Source organism: Dunckerocampus dactyliophorus, chromosome 12 (genome assembly GCF_027744805.1).
Source record: "Dunckerocampus dactyliophorus isolate RoL2022-P2 chromosome 12, RoL_Ddac_1.1, whole genome shotgun sequence".
Lineage (NCBI taxonomy): Eukaryota > Metazoa > Chordata > Actinopteri > Syngnathiformes > Syngnathidae > Dunckerocampus > Dunckerocampus dactyliophorus.
In genome coordinates, this window is record NC_072830.1 from 17,482,636 (window position 1) to 17,509,537 (window position 26,902).

The following is a 26,902-nucleotide window of genomic DNA, read 5'->3' on the forward strand; positions in this document are numbered from 1 at the left end:
GACATTTTATTTGAATAAAGTGCAACCAACACTTCAGGTTGAATTAACATAATAACATAATAAATTACAGTAAGTGCAACATTTCAACAGCAGGTTTACCTGCTACTTCTGCTTTTGTTTTTCAATATAAAAATAATAATATAATAATAATAATAATATTAATATCAAAATAAAGTGCAATCAACATCTCTCCAGGTTGAATTAACAGTAGGATTACCTGCTACTTTTATTGTTGTTTTTCAACATAAAAATAATACAAATACAACATTAATATAAAAAACAAAGTGCAACCAATATCTCTTCAGGTTGAATTAACATTAAGTTTACCTGCTACTTGCTACTGCAGGAGGTGCCTGGCCAGTCAGCGTTGTGGAAAAATTTGGTGGTGGGAGAGATTTGTCGTGTAGCCCTGGTATTTTACTTGACATTTACATATCCTGCAAACAGCAAATGACTTATTTAGAAAATCTCCCTCTTTCCAAAATCCAAAGTGTTTTTACACGCTGGGCCGCAATGGTGGCTTTATTATTTGTCGCTCGCCAGCTTGTCCTCTGCCATCCACCATGATACGTTTTGTTGTCAGCTGGCGTGTGGCAGTGACATCACACACAGGCAGACTGAATCGAGAATGTCTTTCTCATTAAAAGTCCTAAAAAATAACCCCACACACATCCATATAAAGGCTGTCGTGCTTAAATCCAATGCTTTATTTCCTAGTATCAATGCAATCAATTGATTACCATTATGTCAACCGGAATGGCAACTTGCCAAATGCAGATCGATGTAGTTGGATCATAGGTATATAAATCAATACATCGATGTCGTAGATGAATCGCTACACCCCTAGTAATGTACCACCTCTTCTACCATATTTGTCCCTCTGATGTCAGCAGCAGGAAGACGGAGACCAAAAGCGCCACTGGCCGAGCCAAACGGTGGACGCCCACAGACACGTCATCTTGCCCCCTTCAAGGACCTTACGCCTTCAGCGACATCACCAGACTTACTCACCTTTCTCCCGACAGCACTCTGCCAGCAGACTTCATTACAAAGTACCCATGCACTCCTGCAAAGGACCCCCAATGGAACGACTATGAGAATGTATTAATAACGGACAGGGAGAGTGGCTTTGTGAACAACGACATCTATGAGACCAGTAGGGCACAGGGTCGACACGGTTGGGTTGAAAATGAGATCTATGGGTAGCAATGTTCAGAAATATCACCTGGCTGTGTTCTGCATGTACTACTGCATGTGTGGTGCAGGATACCGACACATGTGGCTGTGGATTTATGTTGAACTTAGGGCGTACTCATATTCATACCGTGCTGGACTTGGGCATGATATCCCACACTCTCCTGGAGCATTCATGCTGTGGCCCATTTGCTTGTGTCGTCACTTCTGTGCTGCTGTATGACTGCAGTTTCCCTGACTTTGTGGATTATTTCCAGTCTTACTCCAAGTTGTACTGATTATTCCTATTGTGCAAGGTGGCAGCTGTCATTACTTGTTGGCAAAAGGAGCAATCGCATTAATGAAATGACACAGTCCGAATGTGATTATGCCCTTAGAGTAGATCCACCCTGTGTTAAAATGGAACTATTAGGATAGGGGTGTCCAAAGTGTGGCCCGGGGGCCATTTGCAGCCGGTGGCTGTTTTTTTATTTTTATTTACCACATTCTAAAAATATAATTTAACAAGAAAAAAACAGCAGCAAAAATGAAAAGATTTGCAGTAATTTTACAAGCTATTAGGAGAACTATTGAAGAGATAGTTCTGATTTGTTGACATGAAGTTGTATGACATCCCCATCAGCAGTGTAGTGCATCAGCAGTGTTCTGGTGAGGAGGAACGTAGTTACAGTTAGTTGCTGGGGTCACTTAAGTAAAGAGTTGGGCTTCTCAAAACAATATGCGTTCAAATGAGTATTTTGCATCACAAAACCGTTGCTAACAAAAAAAGTCAGACCACTCAGTTGCTCAGCGTTTTTTTTCTCTCCATTCGTATCAAAACAAAAATGGAAAAATGGGTAATTTCACAAGAATAACGTCAAAATATTAGCGAAAGAAGTCATTCTAAGATGAATTTATATATATATATATATATATATATATTCTATTGTATTCTATTCTATTATATCATATTATATCATATCATATATCATATCATATCATATTATATTATATTGTATTATATTATATTATATTATATTATATTATATTATGGGAATAAAGTCATAATATTATCAGGAGAAAATGTACATGTAAGATTATTTATAACAAAAGCTGAAATAGTTGGAAAATAAAAAAAAAAAAACAGCAAAAATGGAGAAGGGGCAAAAACTGAATTTCATACTAATAATACGCTTTTTCATCTATATCACAAAGCTGAGATGGGAGTTTTTTTCTTGAATATACACTACTGTTTAAAAGTTTTAGAACACTCCAATTTCTCTGGACGAAAAACCTACATTTTTTAGTGTTAGTGTTAAAATGGTCTGTCTGTCTTCCATTGTTAATTCCCTTTTTCTTGCCATTTTTATAGCAACAAATTACTTTCTCCAGTACAATGCTGTTCAAATGATGTTCACGAGGGTATAGTACCACAGTGTGTTCCGAACACTGTTTTTATGCAGACAGAGGAGGTGGTCCCTAAAACAGGCCTTTTTGTATAATTCTGAAATACAAATTATTTTTCAGTTTCGGGTAACCTTACCTTTTTTTCTAACCTCTGGCACTTCACCACTTACCTTTGTGCCATTTCAAGCTATTCATTATACTTGAATAACTTGAATTTCAATAAATAACTGGAAAAATTGGGGTGTTCTAAAACTTTTGACCGGTAGTGTAACTTCTTAGCATATCAACATGCATTGCTTTACAAAAGAGTGGCCCTTGCAACCTTTCATTTTTTAGTGTGTGGCCCTCGCTGGAAAAGTTTGGACATCCCTGTTTTAGGCCTTTGTGTTCGTCCATATTAATGGACAAAAAATACACAAACATCTTGGAGGAAATGCATTTTTACTTCTTGCCAATACTTTTGTCCGTATAATCTAGACAACTGTAATCTATTTAATGCATTCTATGGTGAAGCAAAACTTGTATTTTTTGTATAATTATGTGCATATTGTACTATCATGCTGACTAAAACAGCTGTTTAAAATGTATTATATCCGCAGAAACGTGCATTGTTTGTGCTATGTTTAACAGCTCTTTTTTCTCAATACATCATTCCATTGCATTTTGCACAAGTCTCCTTGGTAGTGTTTTTTATGCTCAAAAAAAGGACAATCTGGCACTCAAAGTCCTCAAAAAGTCCTCTTATTAGTCGTGTCTGCATGTCAGGAGCACATGCATCAGGTCCAGACCCAGGGACCAATAATTTCTGGAATGAGTTATGCAAGAACAGATGTTTTTACTTCCAATGGTTTATATTGTCCCCTTTTATGCATCGTTTCTATCAAGTTATGTAATTGCGGTTTTGGATTTCAAAGGGGCCGTAATTAACCCAAACATGTCTTCCATACACCTTGCCAGAACCGATGTGTGCTTCAGTGGCTTGCACATTTAACCCTGCAATAAATATACAGTGAAAGTTTTCATGCATAGGTTGTTATCATCTAATAAAATGCTTCTGCAGCAGGACATTTCTGGCCCTTTCCTCTAAACACAAGAGAGTGACGTCAGCTCAGTGTAAAGAGGCTTCCTGTTTGGGCAGTACATGTGGAAACTGTGATGACAGACCATAGGCGACCCCAGCAAAGCTCGTTGGTCTTCCTGACCTCCACTTGATAAACCCAGCACTGATGTGACACTGAGCAGACTTTTAGGAAGTCTAAGCCATGTAAGCCTGTCGCTGATGTTACTAAATGTGTGCTGTTTGGGTGTGCTTGTGTCATGGAAAGCTGCAGCAAAGCTCACAAAAGACGAGGCTGAGTATGTTCTTGGAGAAAGTTCGACAGGAAATGCCAAAAGCACATCTGGAACTCTTACATTCAGGAAGTCTATGCGTGACAGCACAGCCGAGGCCTTTTGGAGCATGCACTCCACCGCTCAATAGGGAGATGGTTGCGTTTGCCCACATATGAACTTTACTCAATTAGGGGTTGAGTTAGATCCTGAATCTGTTACCTTTGACCTTACGATTGCTCTTTTTCAAGACCCCTTCTTGGGAAGAGATTTTTAAGGAAAAAAAAGTTTCCCCAGCTGGTCTGTGTCACGGCTACAGATGTCCCAGTTATTGGTGTGTGAGTGACAGGAAGAAAAGCTCTCAGAGAAGGGGCGAAGTCATTTGAAACCACCTGTTGCTTTGCATGTTCGGTCTCTCTACCTGAATATAAGATGACACACCTTTTTCAGACTTTTTTCTGAGGGTAAAAATAAGACCTTGGCTGCAAGGTGGACTAGTGGTTAGTGTGTCGGCCTCACTGTCAGGAAATCGAGGATTCCAATCTCAGTGGAGGATGTTCTCCCCATGCATGTGTGGGTTTTCTCCGGGTAGTCCTGCTTCCTCCCACACCCACAAAAGACTAATAGGACTACCCTGCCTCTTGCTCAAAGTCAGCTGGAATAGGCTCCATCTCATCCGTGACCCTAACGAGGGTTCAATATAGGAGGTCAATAGTACTTGGAAATGAGTGTCTTTGATGCAACGACATACTTTAGCCTGCAGATGGTGCTGTGATGCAGCTGACCAGAGCACCTGATAAAATGTGATCGTTTCGGGAGTGCTCGTTTTATCCATTATGTAGTTGTACTATATTGTGGAGCGCATTAACAATTAGGAAAAGTATAAGTATCGGTGTTCAGACGTTGCATGGTTATAATGAAATGTAATATTTGCTTGTTTTATTACATCAATGCATGCAAGTTTTGTCCATTCATGTTGCAGAAAATGACATTTAACCCTTTCCTGGCAAACATTTATCATGCAAGCTTATGACAGGAAAAAAAGTTACCTATGCGTGCAGCGGAGCAAACACATTTCGGAATAGCAATTTTTACCGTTGACGTAAGAGGTGGGTCTGGTTGTCTTGGCAACCAATTGGCACTGAAGTGTGGAGCGGCTCCGAGGCCCCGCCCCCTGTACAAATACCCCCATGGCTTTGACGTCAATGCACGTCAAGCGGAGAACATGATGCCTCTTTGCGAGTCAACTCTGCCTGATAGAAGGGACATCAAGCCGAAACATTAGCGCCCCATTGTGCCCGAAGAAAGGTGTCTGTTGGTGACAGACGGTGGGGAAAAGACAAAAAGATTATTTAAAAAATGTCGCCGCAGCTGCTGTGAAGGAGAGTGTCGTCACCTTCGCCGGACCACTCATTTTTAATGGACACGCTTCCAGTGGTGGCTATGGTGGTGGTTAGTGGTTTGTTTTTGCGCTTTATCTCTAACGGCTCAAGGAAGCGTGTGTGAGCCCCCAGCAGCACCGCCACTACACCGCTACCACCGCCCCCAGTGTGTGTGCGTGCGTGCGTGTGTGTGTGTGTTCCTGCTTGTCTGCCGTCGAGAACAGCATGGTCATGGCTGACAGCGTCCACAAGCCGCTGCTCCGGGGTCCAGTCCGTGTGGGCTTCTACGACATCGAGCGCACGTTAGGAAAGGGCAACTTCGCAGTCGTCAAACTGGCCCGACACCGCATAACCAAGACGGAGGTGAGTAAAAGTTAGCCTAGAAGCTAACTTGAGCTACCGTTGAGTTAGCTTTACCCCTTGTTACATAACTTTTAGGGGAGGGGGGTGAACTTTGGACACCCCTGGACGTTCTCCCCGACATTGTGGACACATGGTTTCCGCTCAAAGAAAAGTTGTTTCGGGTAGGAGAGTGTTTGTTGCTGGAGTGGGCTGACAGGCTGCACGTTTGACCCCGCTTGGCAGCAGCCTCTGCCGGTAAGCGCTGAGAGCGCTAGCGCTGCCGGGAAATGTAAACATCCATACTCTGTCACTGTGCACACCGCCTGTACCTTTTTATACATCCGAACAATAATACATTTACTACTTATTTAATCACCAATGCAGCCTCATCTACTCTTTTTTTCCAAATTATTTTATATTTTAATGGTCCACACAGTTACGCGCTCTACCATTGGTTATTTAGTCTGCAGCACCTCCTGTGCTTTCAGAATTACCCATGCAGTACCACCCAATACCATACACCTGAAGCTACTATTGTTGTAGTACTACAGCACTACTGTTTTTATCCCAGATAGTACCACATTTACTTATAATAAAAACAAAACTATGCTGAGGTGTATTTTGTTTGTATTATTGTATTATAACAAGTGCATGAGAGAAATGCTGCAAGTTCACGGAACAAAACAGAAGTTTGCCAGGCTACCAGCGACCAATGTCGCCACCTTTCTTCTGGGCATCCCATTCATGTCTTTAAAGACAGGCACCCTTCAAGTCTGGCTAGTGTTTTTGGCATTTTTCCTTTGCATTTGTTTTTTATCTTAAAACATTTATGTGATTGCAGCATTTCCCTGTTGCATTTGTTTTATGGTGTTGGTGTGTTGTTGGTTTTGGATGATTTCTGTGTTTGAAGCATTTGAACATTGCTGCACATTTGCATCTTCAATACGATTGGATTTACTGTTTTTTTGTCAATGTTATTTGCGTCTTTAGAAATTATCTGTAATTTATTGGCTACTCCCTTTGTAGCACCACCTGTGTCTGATATTTGCACGTTTTTTTTTTTTTTTTAATGGTCCACACAGTGACATCCAGTACTGGACACCTGTAGCATTTTGCATTTGGAGTACTATGTTTACTTTTTTTAAAATGGCCCACAATTTATTGGCTACCTCCTTTGCAGCAGCTGTGTCTTAAACTTCAAAATGGTCCACACTGTGACACACACACGCCAGTGCAACATTTACATCTTTTCACATGATTGCTGATTAATTGGCTACCCACTTTGCAGTACCACTTGTATCTTAGACTTGTGCCTTTTTATTTTAAACTTTCCACACAGTAACACCCTGTACCATGCACCTGTAGCTTTATTGTTTTTTTCCATCCATCCATTTTCTGTACCGCTTGTCCTTCGCGGGTATGCTGGAGCCTATCCCAGCTGTCTTTGGGCAAGAGGTGGGGAACACCCAGGACTAGTCGCCAGCCAATCGCAGTATTGTTTTTTTGTCAAAGCAAAGTACAATGTTTACTTATTTTCAAATGACCCACAGTCTACTGGCCCCCTTTGCTGGACCGCCTGTATTCTTTTAATGATCTACGCAGTACCACCCCTTATTACACACCTATAGCACTACCCTTTTGTCCTTTGCGCTACCACCTTTACATCTTTTTTTTTTTTTTTTAAATAACCCAGTGCTGCCTCCAGTGGCACCTACTACCACCCACTATGCCAGTGTCACCTTTTTTTTATTGACCCCACAGTTCATTGACCCTTTGAAGCACCACTTGTGTCTTAAGTTCTCTTCTTTATGATTTTTTTTTTAAATGAACCACACTGTGATACCCACTACTATACCCAGTGTAGCATCGGTTCTGACAATAGCCCGCAATAAGTGAAATCCGTTAAGTAGCCAACTTTATTTGTTTACAGTTATTGTATATGTTTTAAAGCTCATAATACAGTTATACACTTTTCTCAGACATGCATTAACATTTTCTCACATTTGAAACACTCAAACAACATATACTCCTTGAAACGAAGATTAATTTAGCCGGTTAGCTTCTTCTTCTTCTATTGTTTATTGGTGGTTAGCAAGCAGCTCATGCAGTTAGCTAGCGACTGCACAAAGGAGATTGCTTGACAATGGTCTACAGCCAATCAGGACGCAGAACACTATGGGCAGGTTCTCACTTAGAGAATAAGGACTGTTGTGAGTCTATATTTAGGTGGGTTTATATTTAACTATGTTAACTCTAAATATACTGCTCCAAAAATAAAGGGAACACTAAAATAACGCAACATACATCTGAATGAATTAAATATTTGTATTAAATACTTTGGTCTTTACATAGTTAAATGTGCTGACAACAAAATCACACAAAAATTATCAATGGAAATCTAATTTATTAACCCATGGAGGTCTGGATTTGGAGTCACACTCAAAATTAAAGTGGAAAAACACACCACCTGTTGTCTATTCCATGTGCTCAACAGCATGTGAAATTGATTGTCAATCTCTGTTGCTCCCTAAGTGGACAGTTTGAATAATGGCACAGCAGTTTTGACTGAGTGTGAATTGAGTGTTCCCTTTATTTTTTTTTGAGCAGTGTACATAACTTCAGCAACTTTTTACAAACCAAGTACCACAACGCACACTGGGAGCCGGCATCACTCCCAATTAGAGGTGTGACAAATTGTCTACTGTATATATTGAACTATTGCGCTATTAAACCCTACTACGGATTAGCGATACGCTCTCGCTGTGTGTTGTTTTTTAAAATTATTATTAAAATATAGCCGCTATGAACTTCTATCACCGTTCCATCACAGTGAGCCGAGTCACCATTTTACATGCCCTCTCGGAGGAGCTCCTCACCACAGCAACAGAAAACTGGGTGGAAGTCACAGAAGAAGAAATGAAAGAAGAATAAGAAAACAAAACAAAACAAACAAACCACGCGTAATAGTGGACTCTACTTGAGAGACATGAGATGTTGTGTTTTCTGAATGAGTTTAAAATAGCAGTCGTCCCTCGTTTATCATGGTTAATTGGTTTCAGACTCGACCACCATAAGTAAATTTCCACAAATTAGTTGATTGTTTTTGTAGTTTTGACATAGAAAACCTGTTTCCGATCTTCTAAATACGTTTTTTAACATTATTAGAGCCCTCAGGACATGAAGTAACAAAGAAATAACACCCATATAGTTACCTTTACATTTGTATTACCCAATATAGTCAATATAATCTGAGAAAATAAGACATAAATAAGATAACAGACTCACACATTAGCAGTTCCTTGTGTTTTTTTCTGGACAGCGTACTTCCTGCAGTGGCTATTGTCTCATCAATATACTGTAATGGCGGCTTTAAATGCACTCGTAGCACTCAATATAGTAGACATAAGAGTAAACGAGCCCTTTAAGATGTAAATAAAACTCCTGTTTCTGTGTGTCACAGTAAATGTGTTCCCTAACATCATGTCTGGCCCTTGTCTCACCGAGCACCAACACCTAGTGGCTAATGTAGAATACAGTACTACATTCACAATTTGAATGCTTCGTCTGCCTTGTATTTGTGTATTAGTTTATTTAGCCATTTTTATGCACATTTTTCTACAAATAATAGGTAGTATTCAACCACAAAACAGCGACCATTTATTAATTTTTGAAAAACTGCAATAGAGTGTTAGGGAGCGATGTTCGAACCACAATGTAGCGAGGGACAACTGTACTGTTTGTCAGACACCTAAACTGAAATCCTTTTGACACTTAGGTTGCACTAAAACAGTGTCGTTGATTTTGCAGCATTGCTGGCTGTATTCTAGTTCAAATAAGCTGCATAAATTCCATCCATTTTCTATAGCGCTTGTCCTTGTTAGGTTCGCAGGTAAGCCGGAGCCTATCCCAGCTTAAGGCTGCAAAATACAAACTATGAAATTATTCATTTTATGTTTTTGTTTCATCCTATCACCGTATTGAGATATTTTTGTTATCGCGAGCCATGTATCACACATCGTACTGTATTGTGAGGTACCTTGAGATTCTTATCCCTACTCCCGGTACTTGATGAGGCCCAGCCTCCACCAGACTCTGCCTCCAGCGGCCCCCAGGTAAATTGAGTTTGAGACCCCTGATCTATAGGCTACCATCTGTCTATTAGGCTTGTACCTTTTTTTGTCATCACACATGTAGTGACACCCTCCATTGGTTACCTCCTTCACAAACCACCAGTATCTTTGTTGTGGACCTCTTTGTTGTGTATGTCTTATTTAATTAGCATCCCATATAATCATATTCAGCAGCATTCATACAGCTCTTTTGATTGTTTACTTGTATTTGTTAGCACCTTCCCAGTAACCACCCGTAACTTGCATTTTTGCTTGTGTTTTGTATTTCCATTTTGTAATTACCCAAGCAGTGACACCTTGTATCATGCATCCTCACCCTAAGTGGCCTTTGCGTCCGAGGAAGTAGCACATATACTTATTTCTGCTATGCACCTCTACCTCTATTAACTGTGTTTTATTCTGCACCACAACCTCTGTCAAACACGTGTACTTAAATGACCAATATATTACCATTCTTTACAATTCACCTGTCCCTCTGTCGGTTATGTCCTGTTTTATACACCTGTACCTTACTGTGACACTTGGCATCATGTGCCTGTACCTCTCCTGTCATATGCAGTGCCACCTGTGTGTATACTTTTCTGTACTAATGCTATTTAAGACCATTATTATTATTTTTTTGGTTATGACCCACACTTTGTCTTCACGTATTCTTGTGCTTTTTGATGGAGACCCAGACTGTGTGTCTTACAACTGTACTTTTGTTTGTAACACACATCATCTCACCAACACAGCAGCTTGCAGCTGTACCATGCAGTTCCAACATGTGCCATGGACCTGGATTATGTCTTTTGTTAGTGACCCACATCGTGTCCTCACGTACCATGCAACTGTACATCTCTTGGTTAATGACCCACAACAACAGCACCGCGACTATAAACCAAGCCAAGAGTTTGTCTGTGTGTAAACACATGGCAGTATCTGGGGCAAGATGCACGGGTCGGTGGTCTTGTTATGTAATCCAAATAATGATGCGATTTAGTGGTTTCTTGTGGCGGCCTGTGCCGAAGACAAGAATACGCCAGAGAGATCTGTACTTGGGAAGTGTTCTGCGCGCACGCACACACGCTCACAGGCAGACATGCAGCAGTACAGTGACATTGCTGCCTTTCGATATTAGAAACAGTGCACACTCTCAGGCGAAGAAGAACAGGAACAGCGTTTATGTGGTCATTCTGCAAGGGGTCCTTTCGTGGCCAGTCACCACACAGTACAATGTTTCTGTGGTAATGACACAGACCCAGCCAGTAGCTGAAGAGAAAGAAAAATAGGCCATATGACTTGCAAAAACACAGTGTGATCTTTGGGGCAGAGCGTGAGCGGTGGTAACTGTGCAGAAAACAATCATTACCTAGACGCTAGGTTTAATGACTGATACTACAAGCCCACACTTATTAAGACTCTTATCAGGTTAATCTGGTTAAGAACGTGAAGTAGTGCAGCGATTAGTCTAGCCAGGTAATTGGTCATGCAACCACGGACAACAAATCAGTGTACATGCATGTCACACAAATACCTCACCTAGTAATTTTGCAGAGGTTGCAGCTGTCTTTTAGCTGAATGGAATTGTGCATAGAGGTCATGCAAGGTCTCATGAAAGGCAACTACAGTGACTTGGTCCAGTTTGGCCTTGTAAGGGTGGGCAAGGACAGCTCTCTGGGTTAGCAATCTGTCTTATATCATACCATGAGAGTATGCCAAGGTCAAAGAGGAGAGGTTAGCCTACTGTGTGTGTGTGTGTGTGTGTGTGTGTGCATAACCCACTTAGTTTCAATATTATTTGCTATCTGTGCTTCTGTCAGTCCACGGAGCAGGAAGTAAGCTTGCGTCATCTCTGACCTTTGCTTTGTTCCAGTCTTTTACATTTTTACCTTCAAAGTAATCCTTGTTCAAAAGTGACCTTGTACAAAGGCCCCTTTATGTTGTGATGTCTTCAAGGCCCAGCTTGAATTTCCTTTTAGGGTTTAACACCACCTTAACTAGGTATTCACGTCTGTAGTCAAAACACTCATTGCTACATGTATATGATATATACTGCACTGTGTCAGAGTCCACTTTAGGCTTCAAAGTAGATGTCATAAATGTCTGGAACTGTACAGCGTCTTCAAAGGAGTAGTATTGGTCATCAACCGGGAGCTGTAAAATTGCCTCATTGGGTTTCAAATGACTTGGAGGGTGCAGTGTTTTTCACAGGACAGCAATCTATTTGTGGTAGTGGGTTGGTTGTCATCCAGTTTGCATAATTAGCGATGACGCATGTGTATGTAATTGCAATGGACGTTGTAGGAGAAAAGAATAAGGTTGTGGTGGGAGACACGTTCACGTGACAAAAAAAATGCGAGTTGTAATTGAAGTGAAGCACATGCGAAAAACTACTGTCATTTCCTGAGGTAAACATTGCCCCAGTTTGTGCTCCCCTTGGCTCGTTTGTGGCAATTTTAAGGATTTTGTGGAACGGGAGTCAACACTTTAACCAAATGATTCACGTAGGAGATTAAGAAGAAAGTGGACTTTTGGCTATGGCAAGTTTGTGGATAACTTGCTGCGAGGGTGTGGGTGGATGTGGGACATTGACATGAATCGCTTCATTGGCAGATTTTTTAAATAATGCTCGGATGACAGAAAGAACTTTGTGCCTACATCTGTGAGTACCTTTACTCAAGTCTCGCACACCAAAACACGCCTCTCAATGGAAGGTAGATACTTTATTAACCCGAGAAATTCACATTTCGAGCAGCTCTCCAAAAAATCATAATAAAGTCATAATAAACAATCAAGGCAAGATAAGATAAGAAAAATAATAAAATAAAATAAAATAATACATAATACAGAATGGTTCACTTCCAATTTGTAGTGCAATAAAACATAATAATAATATTAAACATAATAATTATTCATGATAAGGTAATAAGTCCAGTCCTGTATATGTTTTTATCGGTCCCCCTCTGTTGTGTTGAAAAGCCGCATGGCGGGGGGAGGGAGAAATAATCTGCTCAGTCTTTCGGTTGAGCAGGGTAGTGATAGTAATCTGCCACTGAAACTGCTCTGAAACTGCTGTGCTGTTCTGTTGGGAGATGATGCTGTGCATTGGATGATGCTGGTTGTCCATGATGGAAAGGAGCCTCCTCAGTGTCCTTTGCTCTGCCACAGATGTCAGGCTGTTCATCTTAGTGGCAATGACAGAGCCTGCCTTCCTTACCATGTCCAGGTGTGTGTCGTCCTTCTTCTTGAGGCTGCTCCCCCAGCACACTACTGCATACAGGAGGGCACTAGCTACCACAGTCTGGTAGAAGTTATGTATGACATTCGAACTGCGATGTAACAAGGGATGACTGTACGATAAATTAGACTATAGAAGTGACCGCTATGTAAGCCGCACCCACTAAATTTAAAGAGGAAAAAGTTAAGGGTAGACTATCAGAAAAGTAATTCATCACTGTCCTCCTCCTCCTACTGAGAACTAAAACAACGCAAGTCGTCTTCTTCAGCATGACAATTGAACAGCCTCATAATTCCTTTGTCATACATTTTGTCAGTCGCTCTCTTTTGTTGTCGCTCCTTGTGTCTGTCATCTTGAGCCATTAGCCATTTAAATTGAGCTAAAAAAGGTCTTCAGCACACAGTAGTCCAACCTTTTCAACCCATTAGTGATAGTGGACGGTTGGTGGTCTGAGTAGTCCAAACAGAAGCTGTAGTAATTCTACACTTGATCAAACATACTTTAGATGTGTCAGAGGTCATTGCATAAGACTTGAAAAGGTGATATCAGTTTCCACTTCACTCGTCCACATCACTACTTTCTGAAGCTACCCTCATGGGCGATGTAGTTTTTAGCCATAAATTAGTCGCGTCACTGTACAAGCCGCAGGGTTCAAAGCATGTGAAAAAAGTAGTGGCTTATACACCGGAAATTACGCTATCTAATTAGTCGAGGCGAACCGTCCCCAGTTTTATTGCTAGTAGCTTTTTTGAAAATGAGTATACAGAGAAAACAGAAAATGGTAACATTTAAACACAAGTGAACAATTTGTCAGTAATTGCCGAGACAGGTGGTAGGGGTAGCTTCTTCCTGCTCCTTTTCGGACGTGTTGAATAGCGCAAGTGTAAATGAGTTCCTGAAGCAACAAATGCAGCAATTACAGTTATCTAAAAATGTTGCAAACTCAACATAATAATTCAACAGGCTTGCAGAGGTTTAACATAAACATTCTACATATTGTGCTGTTGTGTTTAGTGCATTTTCCACCTTATGCATTTGATTTTATGGCATTATTATTAAATTGTGGCAAATTGTGCATTCGTATTCAGCTTCTCTGTCATGTATACATTTAATCTGAATGATTAGAATAGAATACACTAATAATTATGCTTGAACTAATGCCAGTGTTTGTGCTGTGGTGGGGGACACGTAAACACCAAGACAGCGGCTTGTGTGTTTTCTCAAAACAGTGGCGTTTCTTTCAGCTTTGTACGCAAGGGATTGCTGGGAGAGGAACTGGACTCTCTATTTATTACTTCTGTGGATCACATTGACAAAATGGTGTTTATGAGGCCGTTTCCAAACTACTTGTGTACATGTCATTGCGTGGGCGTTTGTGTAGTGATGTTTCATCTTAGCTGCACTATTCATGAACCCCTCATCACTATATTGAAAGGAGCTATCACACTTGCATCCTAATTGTGCCCTTTTATGTCATTATTGATTCCTATGACTAACTCATGCGTGATCACTTTGCAGGTGGCCATTAAGATCATTGACAAGACCCAGCTGGATGCAGTCAACCTGGAGAAGATCTACAGAGAGGTTCAAATCATGAAGATGCTGGACCATCCGCACATCATCAAACTCTACCAGGTGAGCAGCTTGACAAAAGAGACAGAAACATGTTCTGATCAACATCCTAGAACAGATTTTAGACCTTAGATGTTGCACTGTACGTTCTAAACTGTGTACTTCTCCCGTTGTACTGTGTACTTCTCCAAAGAAAAGACCAGCTATGATGCAACATGGAAAACTGTCAGGGAGCCCTACATAAAATGAATGCCTTGAAGATCCTGACATTAGGATCTGTCTTTGAGCATTGTGTGAAACCTTCACATAACTTTTACATAACTGATGGGGGTCTTCAATTATAAAAGTGTGTTCGTACCCACGGTGTCTTTAAAGATAAAGAGCTAAACAAACATCGCATGCCTGGACTTAAAGAAGAGCCCAGGCAAGAAATGGAGACAGAACGATCTGAGTCAGAAGTTGCAGCCCCCTCCACAATATTGTTGCAGGTGCGAGCTGATATAGACACCTTTTCTTTTCTGCAAAAAAGCTTCTTCTCTGGAGTTCAACATCTTGTAGGTCCCTTACAAATAGAGGAATTAATGCAGCGAGGGGTGATGCCTGCTATAGCGTGGCGTCACGGGAGAAAATAGGACTAAAATAATGCCACGACTGCTTCACAGATGCGGGAAGTGGTGGTGACAATGCATAAACGGGAACAATGCACATCGCGAGTACTATGTTGTGCACTAGAACACCAATAAGTCAATCACAAATTGCTCTTTTCCTCATAAGATTTTCCTATAAATACATCACGATTCAATCGTCGCGCCCTCACTTTATCGCGTTTTTCACAAAGTAATTTAATAAATGATTGCTATTTTGTCGGTCAATTTGGCATATTATTTGTAAGAAAAAATACATATTTCACTACTATTGACACAAGTTTTTTGTGCACAGCAACTTTTATAAATGAAGCCCCAGGACCAGAGATGTTTTGAAATGCCATTTTTTTTATAGTCACCCAGCGGCCACCCATTTTGTATCCCTTGGTCAATTTCTGACCGCATATACCGGCCAAAATACCGACTCAAGCAGAAGCTTCATGCACGAAAAAGTTTTGTTTTTTAATCAATGAAGCCGTCGTGTGTAGACTTTAATTACTATAATTACTGAGTCCTTGCTCAGTCACAATCATTCACAAGATCCACACTAACTGTCAGTTGTTCGACATAAAAAAAGCCGTCTTCTTTGGAGCTTGTTGCAGACAGTGACACCGTTTATTTCCTGGTGTGAGACAATGTGCACTGGTCAATACTGTAATGCCGCTTGTTGTGGGGAAGGAGAGACTCACGTCGCCGATGCACTTTAATCGCTTTATTAACAGCGGAGAACACTGCAGGACTTTTCATCCACGCCAACATCCACACACTTCCCAACTCTCTCGACACTCGCAGCTAGCACCCAGCCTAGCTCTCCTGCTCGGGACGTCACTTCCCGATGAACTAAAGCTGTAATGACACTGCTGTATATGTAGCACAGCTTTGTTCTGTGGGTGGTGTAGAATAACAAGCCTAGTTGTTCTTTACAACTTTTATCCGCAGTCCCACAGTGCCCTCTACTGGTCAACATGTAACAGTATCATTATATGTATCTGCAAACACAACAAGCTTCTAATCACAGACATGTTAATATGTGCGTGCACAAATTCAAAATGGCCGCCAACCTGTCTATAACGGCCACCTGCCTATATCGGCCACTTTTGCCGTTTCCCTTTAGTGGCCGCTATAGACAGGTTTGACTTATAGCCATATGCTGCTTGTAACATTGTGATTATATCTGCACATTGATTTATGCATCTGGATGGAAGATATTTTCTGCTTAATTTGTAAGGTTTTAAAAAAGTAATTATGTAATGAGCCAAGGTTCTCATGGCACCACATGACAACAGACCACCGTGAGCAGAAAAGCAGTACTAACGGAGCTCTCTGGTATATCAGTGAGCATGGTGGGCATCACCACATATTGTCTTTTGGACATTGTCATGAGATGAACAGGCTGGTGATGATGAGTTTACTGATGACAGTATGATGTTGGAACAAGCACCACCTTGTTACAAAAACGTGTACTCCCATACTGTTTTTTTTTCATCAGAAATATTAGTATGGATGCACCCTGTTTAACCTCAGCCTATAAAATCCTCTTTATTAAAACCAGAAACTAAAGTTCTCATCCCCATAAATGAAATAGAGCGATGCAATGTGACTTGGTTACACCATAAGGCTGCTTTTCATTCAAACGCTTTCACACACACAGAACCTGTGGTTGCTCAGCTCTTGTTTAAACATCCCAAATGAAACTCAATGTTAAGAATAGCCAAGAAATTTAACTTTTAAGTTGAAATACTGGCAAACCATCACAAGTTAATACTGAGGACGTGCCCTCTAAGTTGGTTTTAATGTCGTTTTGATTGCCTCCAAGAGCTGTGTAAGTCAAATTTATTAACTTTCTCATTAGTAGTTGAATTTCCCCATTAGTAGTAATATGATTGTCCAACTCTGGCTCATCATCATATAATTTGCATCATGAATTGATTAGATGAGCATGCTTCTGTCTCATGGCTGCTGCAGTCCATTGACTAATCACCATGGTAACACAACAAAAAATTCACCTGTCTGGCACAACAATTGCAGAAAAAAATGCTGGCAGTTTGATAAAATTATGTAAGCATCTGTATCCTTTTAGTTTGTTTAGACAAAGCAGACGAGTGTTTATTATCATTACACAACCGCATGACGCTAGCCCAGCTTTTGTGCCTTTTTTATTTTGGTGTGTGTCATTCTTTCCAAGGGGCCAATCCATCCAATCACTTGGACTCAATTAGCGATTTCCTTTCCAGTCTCTAACTGCCGTTGGCCCTGTGGCCCAGTGGGATGCTTGCGCCAGTGAAGAGAGACACATGTGCCCCTACTCTTGTATGTCATGTGTTGTGCATGACAAATTCAGCTCAAGTTGCTTTTCTGCATTTCATAGGAAGGATCAGGATTACAAGTGTGTACAGTGACGTCAAAATTGGTCCAAAGTGTCAATATTTTGTGTGAACACACTTCTGCCCTGGCACTGCCTTAATCTTCTTGGGCACGGAATTCAACAACGCTGCACATATTGTTAAAGGAATCCGCTTGACGTCACTGGTGGAGCTGGTGGACATTTAGATACCTGTTGCACCTTTACCTTACCTCCGCTAAAGGATGCTCCATGGGTGCTCAATTTGGGTTTAGACATACTTGGCCGTTCCATCACCTTCACCTTCACCTTCAGCTTCCTCAGCAAGACCCTTACTATCTTGGAGGTGTGTTCAGGCTCATTTTCACGTTGGAAAACCACCATGCCGCCCAGTTTCCCAGGGGAGGGTGTCATGCTCTGTTTAACAATGTCACAGTACATGTTGACTGTACCCAAGAGTCATTTTGCATCAAGAACAATCAATCAACCTATATTTGTATGCTTTACATGGCTTACATACCCGAACAGTAATGCAAGACAAGATTAATTGCAAATTGTGGTCATTTGTATGTGTGTTTAGCATGCCAGTGACAGGTTTTGGTTCATACATCACATCACCGTTGGAGAAGGACCTCATGAAGTGCCTAACCAAGAAACGTCACATCTCAATTCATAGTTTGGAATTTGGACTGTGAATCCTCCCCTTATACCGCAACATATGACTGGAGAGATTATCGAGTTATTTCCCCGCATAATGTGTCGTCACAACAATGAGTCTGTTTTCTGCGGGCGGACACAGCTAATATCCTACAGTGACTGCTATGGGGAAGTTCAATGTCACCACTGTATATATAGTAGGTTGCCTTTATAGTCACTGACTGTGTAGGAACACTTAACGTTCTGCAGCAGGCTCGCATGCAGTTTACACATAAATACTGAATGGGGCCCTCTGTATCTAAATTTGTTTTCATTAAAACCTTTGACATTTCAATTAGTTACAGACATGTAGCCTTCAGTGCCGTCAATCAGAATTAATGTAAAACCTTGACATTGTATGAATCTAAATGTTTTGAAAAGGTAGCCTCAGATGCAGATAGCTACGAAAGTATTGACTGTTTACTTCAAATTCCTCCCAAGTCCTCATACTTAATACATAGTTGCATCTTCGTGATACACAGAGAAGTCCAAACTCAGAAGTGTTATAAAACTGCTCTTCTCTCTTCCAAGAAACATTTCCTGGCTCTACGAATCGGTCAATGTAACAGATGGAAAATTGATCATCAACAAATAAGCGTGGGATTTCTAGTGTGAATGTCTGGCTCGGTGTGTCTGATTCACCCTCCCTACTCCATACACTCTCTCGTTGCACCCTCCCACCCTCCGCATTTAATTCTGTTTGATCTCCTGAATGTTTCTGCTTCTAAATCGGGTCTCCTCCTCCCACACACCGCCGCATGGAGCGAGCACTGCAATGGCTTTTCAAGTCCCATTCAAATATCTAGCCATTCACCCCCATTCTCTTGCACTGATGCCATATTTAGATGCTGTTCTGTCCGTGCATGTGTTATTGGGTTACTGTATATATTAGTTTGCATGCATGTAATGTCTTTGGACTGGTTGTACTTACTCCCATTGAATACTCCGCTCTCTGCTCCTTTAAGGTGATGGAGACAAAGAACATGCTTTACCTGGTCACAGAGTACGCCAAGAATGGGGAGATCTTTGGTGAGTGATCCGTTCAAATGCATTGTCAGCGCAACTGTGTCCCACCCATCGCCTCCCTTATCAGTTCCACCAAATTCCTCGCCTGTTGCATCATTTCCGCTTTTCGACAAACAAGGAAGTATCAAAGTTTTAGTGTGATTGCTATCTCAGAGATCACATGATGGAACTCTGAGACTGACATCCCGGACAGGTACTTGTCATGCTTGTAATTGCTGTGTGAAATATGCTGGCAAAATGTATTGCCATATAGAAAAAGTAAATTTGGTGGCATGTGAAGGCTGCTTCAAAAGAGGAAAATATTAATTGCTGTTAGGGATGCAAATCTCTTTGTGATAGATAATTCAAATTGAATTTAGATACATTAGTTACGACACGATTTAAAAACGTTATATTTTAAAAACAGAACAATTCGATATGATTCGATACAGTGTACAAACGATACAATTCGATTTGATTCTGTGGTTAATGTTTGTTGATGTAGACATTAATCTTATATTATAAAATAAAAATGTCAATAAGCTGCACCTACTAAATGGCATATTGTGGGACGTACGAGTCCGTCAGGACCAGCCCGAACAGAGGGAGGCTGACACCATTGCAGCGCCCTGGCAGGCGCCAATGAATGCTTTGCTCAGATGCAATGAATTATGGGAAAACTTTAAAATAGTTGTTTTTTCATTTTAAACCTGCATTTGGTACTTGTTTGTATATTTCTTAGGTGTATCTTTTGAATGTTAAGTTGCTGTGTGATGAGTTTGGTGTTCTTTATAAGAGTCAGACTGTTATATTTAGTGATGACCTCTTGCAGTTTCCAATGGGAAACTCGTTGTGAGTGCACTGATAACTCGTGATTGGCTCCTGCCAAAGAAAGAGCTACCGTTTCCTCACTGACCCACGAATGGCACAGTATTTAAACAATTAGTAGCAGTTCTGCATTAAAGGAGATGTCACGAGATTAGAACTTAGCCCGAAAAATAGCCACATCGCTGTATAAGCCGCAGGGTTAAAAGTTTATGAAAAAAGTAGTACCTTGTACACCAGAAGTTACAGTATATGAAAGTGGTATTCTTACAGTATTTTCAAATGTGTAAAAGCGCACATCATATCCCCAAGCATGCTGTAAGGCAGTCATGGCAAGCTATGGAGCATGCATGACAGTCCTTTCACCTGCAGCCTCTTGTTGTTTAAAAGACACTCTATCAACCGATTGCTTCTCTCGTGATACCCGGTGCATGTCTCCACATTTGATTCATGTAAAGATTTATGGCTGGTTCTTATCAATATAGGAGGCTTCTACCGCCACAGCTGAATCGTTCGCTCATCAAACCGGATATCCGGTTGCATCGGTTTATCGTTCACAACCCTAATTGCTATATGGTAGTGCCTCCAACCACCAGGCCCAAACTGGGCTGCAGAAGAATTACAGGAGCCCCCAAAAATTACACTTTTATTACACCTTTTGAAAATGAGTACATCAAATTTAATATTTCTTAAATTTGAAAAAATGATATACAGTCAAACCTGGGTTAGCGTCATCATTTCGTTCCACAAGGTTCAACTCGAACCAAAACGTATTCTAGCCAAATCAGGTTTCGTCATAAAAAATAATGCAAATCCATTTGATCTGTTCCAGACACCCAAAAATGTTAACACAAAACACTTTTTTGTAGTTGTACATGCAGAAAAGAATTTGAGATGCATGCAAATGATAAATAAAAGGGATAAATGAACATTTAACATCACCTTTACCTTGATCGAAGAATTGACTGGCACACCACAAACACAGACACCACCTTTGAGTTATTTCTGGGATTCAATAGTGTTCTTCTTTATTAACATGCTGGCACTTGCAACTTTCTTTTTGGCCCTGTTGTAGGTTTATGTTGCAGCTTTGATCAACTAGAAAATCAAGAGACGTTTTGTGATCAAAAATACGTTCCGAACACAGTTGGACTCCCCGACGTTCCACTGTACAAAGAAATGTATTTTCCTCTGATATCATGTCAAGGTCACGATTGGGCGCACACGATCACGTCATTCGTGCTCATCGTTGTGTGGGGAAAGGTTGGTTGTTCTGAACAGTAACAACCCAGACTTTTCCACACTGGCATTGAATACATTGTTGCCATTCCTGTCCGATCTGGTAAAAACACACTGCGCCTGTCACCTCACACACACACATCAAACCACGCTATTTTCGTACAGATGGTGAATTAGTGTTCATTTTGTGCTTTTTTATTTAATGTTGTGCTTTTCTTTGTTTTATACATCAGCAAATGACATTAGCATTAGATGACGATAACATCTGACCGCGCCATCTCCCACCCTCCTCCACCCGATTCGTCAGGGGCTTGACAGAACACGAGCCGGTCTGTGGGCTCAGCAGTGTTGTAGGCCGCTGGTGTAGAAGCACCTGGTGCCCCCTCAAGTTTCTGCACGTCATTGAGGCCATTTTTATTAAACACACCATGATGGGAGATTACAAACCCAAGTGCCAACGCTTTTTGTTCTTGCAGAATGCAGTGGGAATTGTCAGGAGTGATTTAACTATTTTAATTATTATTTGTAATGAATTATTATGATAGCATGTGATCAGCAAGGCAAACAAATTAAATTGTTACTGTTTGAAGTAAAATGTTCAGTTACATAATTACTTAAAATAAGCGCTGAAACTGCATCACCATGTATCTATGATCTTTATGATCTTTGTTTTTTTTTTTTTTTTTTTTTTTACCTAATTCTGTATTTTCCCTAATACATTTACACTTATTTTATCACCATAGATTGTGTGTTTTTTTGTGTCAGTGAAAAAAATGACTTAAATAAATGCAAAATCCTTACATTTATTGATGCAATACATCATTGGACAATTTTTTCAGAATTATTTCAGAAACAGATGTAGTCTCACTAACTTTTCTAACTTTTCATTGCTTGAGAATTCTCAACAATCATGTCTGTGCTTGTGGTTAAAGCACACGTAGATGCAATTGTAATAGCTTTATTAATATTTAAATCATATTTAATATTATTAAATATTAAATTTATTAAAATTATTTAATAATATTAATATTTTATTACCACTATTAGACAGCATGCGTGCCGCTCTTATTTTGAAGACCGGAAGTGTTGTGTGTGTTGAAAATGTGTTTTGACTGTTGCTAAGTGAGATACAGTAGCTAGCTGAGTGCCTTTTGCAGCCGTTGCTGTCGTCCTTATTTCACACACAACTTGCACAAAGTCAGCGGCCATCCTAAAACGCTTGGTTACATTCGCAAGCACTAAAGCAAAACTTATACAGTCTGAATGGCACACACACAGCCGCATTGAACTAAGCTAACCCAGCCAACTTACACTGGCTATTGCTGTGCGTGAGCTCACGCTCACACTCGGTGACAAGTAAGAGTTTCAAAGTTTTTTCACAGACTTAGCCGATGTTTCTGCCTCAACGTGTTTAGTTCAGGAGGGGTCTGGTTAGTGTTTGTGAGGACATGCCGCTATGAATGAGAGGTCCGCTGGGGAAATATTTGCCCAAATTAACGTTCCTTGTCCTCACGATTACAGCATTCACACTGTCAATTTCTGCCAGATTCCGCATTTAACAGTAGATTCCGTTTTTATTGTCCAAGTCTGGGATTCCGTTAACGCTGAAAGTATAGAGACCTACACTGAATATCACTGTGCAGTTTAGAACAGTTTAGACTTTTAGATAAGATAAGAATGACTGAACTGTAACAGAGAGCCAAACTGTACCATCTGATGAAAACATGGCTATTTGATCTTGTTACTCACTATTTTCACGATCAAATTTTACATTGCCCTACCAAGGCTTACTGTACAGAAATAGTTTGACTTAAAAACATAGCAGGAAATAGCAACTTTTATTCTAAATGTAAAAAAACCCAACAAAAATACTGTACAACCACTAACAGACAACAGAGCATGTGAAGGGGAGTATATCATGGTTGTCAGTCAAGACAAGTGGAGAAAATAAAATAAACACCCACACATGAAGACATTTTCCCCCTTCATGGAATCTGTCTGTCTGTAACACACAACATAACTGGACTATGCGGGTATTGAAATAGATGTTTACACACTAATATACATGCAAATCGATACTACATTGTGGAAGAGTGTGCATGAGCTTCCCAGCATGTCTTGGAGGTTGTATAAAATCAGGGTTTTATGTTGCCGATTCCGATCATCATGACTGAGATACCAACACCGATCACATGGATCAACTGGGGGGTGACACTGGGGGGGGTGACACTACCCAAGAAATTAGAGTAGGACACTACACTGCACACAAGGGTATCTACAGGCTGCAATGGTATGAGCCACAAAAGTGATCGACTTTTGTGATCAGCATTGAAAGGCATTGATCGGTATATGCTATTCACGTACTTTCCCATGGCAATCGGCAGATACTGATTGGTGGCCGATTGATCGGAGCATCCCTATAAAATAGTATTGTTTTGTATATCAGTGTGTACGCATTTATTTCAATTACCACATAGTCTGTGTATGAAGTTACATTGTGTGTTCCATGTGGCCACCTCAGTTCACGGGTGGTCTGAGACACAATCCTTGCAAATGGCAGGGATCGATTGTAATCATAATGTTGTTAAGAGTAAACTCACTATACTAGAATGAGATTTTATGGTTTCAGCATTATGCATAGCACACATTGAGCCATCTAAAAACTTTACCTTCATCTTTGACTTTGTTTGTGCAGTATACTCATTTCTCCACACCCAAAAAACTCATCATTTTAGCACCAGAAAAAAAGTTGCATTTGTTGTAAGGTAGATATTTGCATCAAACACTGCTGGATGATTTTTAGTTAAATATTTTTGGAATTGTTCAGACAATCAAATTTGAAATAAATTATGTATCACGTAAAATGTTAATATTAATTAGCCTCACCTCTTAGACAGTCTGAGAATGTTTGCACTTCTGCCTTTTCCCAGACACATTTTGCTCGAGGCTTATTCAACTGTCGACACTCAACGTAATGGTCTTGTGTGTCTTTGAGGCCACCACTTGTGATGTTGACTCAGCAACTGCCACTCCTGCTCATGTGACCCACAGAGGCAGTCAAACAGAGCAAAAAAAAAAAAAAAAAAAAAAAAAAAAGATTGCTAAGATGAGAAAGCTGTGCACAGAGACTGATCCATATTGGCACACATGTCGCAGCAGCAGCTGTCCTCCGGTCAGCCTGGTTCACCGTCTCTTTTAAATAACCAGTGACGAGTGTAACATCACATTGCAGAGTCTGTATATTTCCTCTCGGCTCATCACCGGGTTTTATAAAACCATTGTGTCCTGAATCCTCTTTGACCCCCTTGCCCTGATTGCGTAATGGAATATTGTTATGTAAGAGCGAGTGTATATGTCATCATAAGACGCAGCAGTCACCGCTTTGATTCAAACAGGCAGATATGGACTGCTAGGAAGCTGCTGTGTTACATTATCATCATTTATTGAGGAACTTTTAAGGTCCCACATTATAATATTTGTCAACAATTTGAAAGATGTTGAAGAGGTCCGACAATAGTGTATTGGACGTATGTTGGCCGAAATCTAGCCTTGAAGCTGAAATTTAGACAATTTCAAAGTACTTTTAGTAAGCCCTACTGTGTGTGTCTGTAGCTGTAATGCAAGTGTGTGCTAGGTTAAACTGTTCGCTAAAGAAAAACCAAACTAAATTACTAAACTTACATCTCCCACCCTTGTAGCTGACTGATGGATAGTTGGCAGAGCTCCAGGCTTTATTTTAAGATGTGTAGCAAAGCCTGTTTTGTTTATTTTTTACACAAAGCTGTCTTCTAAGTGATGACCTTATACATGGCGGGGCAGGTCAGATCATGTCCACAAGGAAGGTTTTTGTTTATGATGTCATAAAAACTCGAAACTTCAAAAGCAGACGTCTGAATTTATTCTTATTGTTTTAAATATTTTTTCTATATTGTTAAAATGTTCTTGTTTGGAAAATTGTACTGTAAAGTTGGCTGTTATCTGTAGCCTGTATATTTTTTACTGTGCAACAAAATTGTTTAGGTGAGGGAAAATTCAAAACAGTAATCTCGCTGTCAAAGCATGAGGATAGGGAATGTTTACAATGAAAGCACAAGACAAATGAAATTCTAATATTTGGCTAAAAACATTGGTACCCCTGTGCTTCTGTCAGCTAATGCACCACTTCTCCCAGAAAATTGTAGCAATTATAAATGCTTCGGTATTCACGTTTTTCTTTTGTTTGCATTGGAATGACACAAAAAAAGCGGAGAAAAAAAGCCAAATCTGATAATTCCACACAGAACTCCATAAGTGGACTGGACAACTTAATGTCTGGTAGCACACCCTTGGGGAAAAAAATAACTGAAATCAATTGCTTCCTTTAACCATCAACAAACTTCTTACACCATTCTGCTGGAACTTTGGCCCGCTCTTCCTTTGCCAGCTGCTCCAAGCCTCAGATTTGAAGGGTGCCTCTTCTCAACTGCTGTTTTGAGATCTCTCCACAGTTGTTCTATGAGATTTAGATCTGGACTCATTGCTGGCCACTTCAGAACTCTCCAGCGCTTTGTCTTAAGCCATTACTGGGTGCTTTTTGAAGTGTGCTTTGGGTCATTGTCCTGACCCAGCTTTTTGACGCTTGGCCCTACATTGCGCCCCAAAATTCTTTGGTTGTCTTCAGAGTTCTTGATGCCATGCACACAGTCAAGGCATCTGGTACCAGAAGCACCAAAGCAACCCCAAAACATTAGTGAACCTCCACCATGTTTGACTATAAGGACAGTGTTCTTTTCTTTGAAGACCTCATTTCATTTTTGGTAAACAGTACGGTACAGTGATGTGATTTACCAAAAGGCTCTACTCTATCCACAGGACATTCTCCCAGAAGAATTTTGGCTTCTCCAGATAAGTGTTGGCAAACTCCAGACTGGCTTTTTTGTGTCTGTGTCAGCACTGGGGTTCTCATGGGTCTCCTATCATAGTGTCTCTTTTCATTCAAATGGCGAAGGATAGTGCAAGCTGACACTGTTGTATCCTGTGTCTGCAGGTTAGCTTGAATTTGTTTGGACGTGGATCGAGGCTCTTTTATCCACCATTCGAACAAACCTTTGTTGCAATCTTTCATAAATTTTTCTCTTCCGTCCACGTCCAGGGATGTTGGCTACAGTGCTGTGGACTGTGAACTTCTTGATGATCTTGCACGCAGCAGACCCAGGACCATTCAGATCTCTGGAAATGAACTTGTAGACTTGAGATTATATATGCTTTTCCACAATTTTGGTGTTCAAATCATCAGACAATTATTTGCTCTTCTTTCTTTTCTCCATGCTCAGTGTGGCAAACACAGACACACGAACAAAGGTTGAGTCACCTTTCCCCCATTTTAACAGGCTGCAAGTGTGATTTCTAAATTACCAGCACCTGTTACTTGCCAAAGGTGAGTTTAATTGCAAATTAAAGGAGCATGGCATGGTTGAAATCCATTTATTGTCCAATTTTGATATTGTGCTTATAATGATGGATGATTAAATATGGCGATTTTTCTTTGCTTTTGTTTGTTGTTTCAATGCAAACAAAGGAAATAAACGTGAATACCAAAGCATTTATAATTGCTACAA

The 26,902-nt window shown here is 40.4% G+C and overlaps 2 protein-coding genes across 8 annotated transcripts in view; both read left to right on the forward strand.

Annotated features, from left to right (window-relative positions):
* laynb (layilin b) overlaps positions 1-3,645 on the forward strand; it is a 28,714-nt gene extending 25,069 nt beyond the window's left edge. For 4 of the 6 annotated variants that reach the window (XM_054794354.1, XM_054794355.1, XM_054794357.1 and 1 more), the window contains exon 8: positions 891-3,645. In XM_054794354.1, coding sequence (XP_054650329.1) covers positions 891-1,206 — 316 coding nt within the window. In that variant the 3' untranslated portion in view covers positions 1,207-3,645. The remainder of the gene's footprint in view (positions 1-890) is intronic. The other 2 variants (XM_054794358.1, XM_054794356.1) reach the window with 1 other exon arrangement.
* A 1,471-nt stretch (positions 3,646-5,116) lies between these two features.
* Positions 5,117-26,902, forward strand: part of sik2b (salt-inducible kinase 2b) — a 56,484-nt gene continuing 34,698 nt past the window's right edge. For both annotated transcript variants that reach the window (XM_054793332.1, XM_054793333.1), the window contains exons 1-3: positions 5,117-5,654; positions 14,502-14,618; positions 19,202-19,265. In XM_054793332.1, the coding sequence (XP_054649307.1) occupies positions 5,517-5,654; positions 14,502-14,618; positions 19,202-19,265 (319 nt within the window). In that variant the 5' untranslated portion in view covers positions 5,117-5,516. The remainder of the gene's footprint in view (positions 5,655-14,501; positions 14,619-19,201; positions 19,266-26,902) is intronic.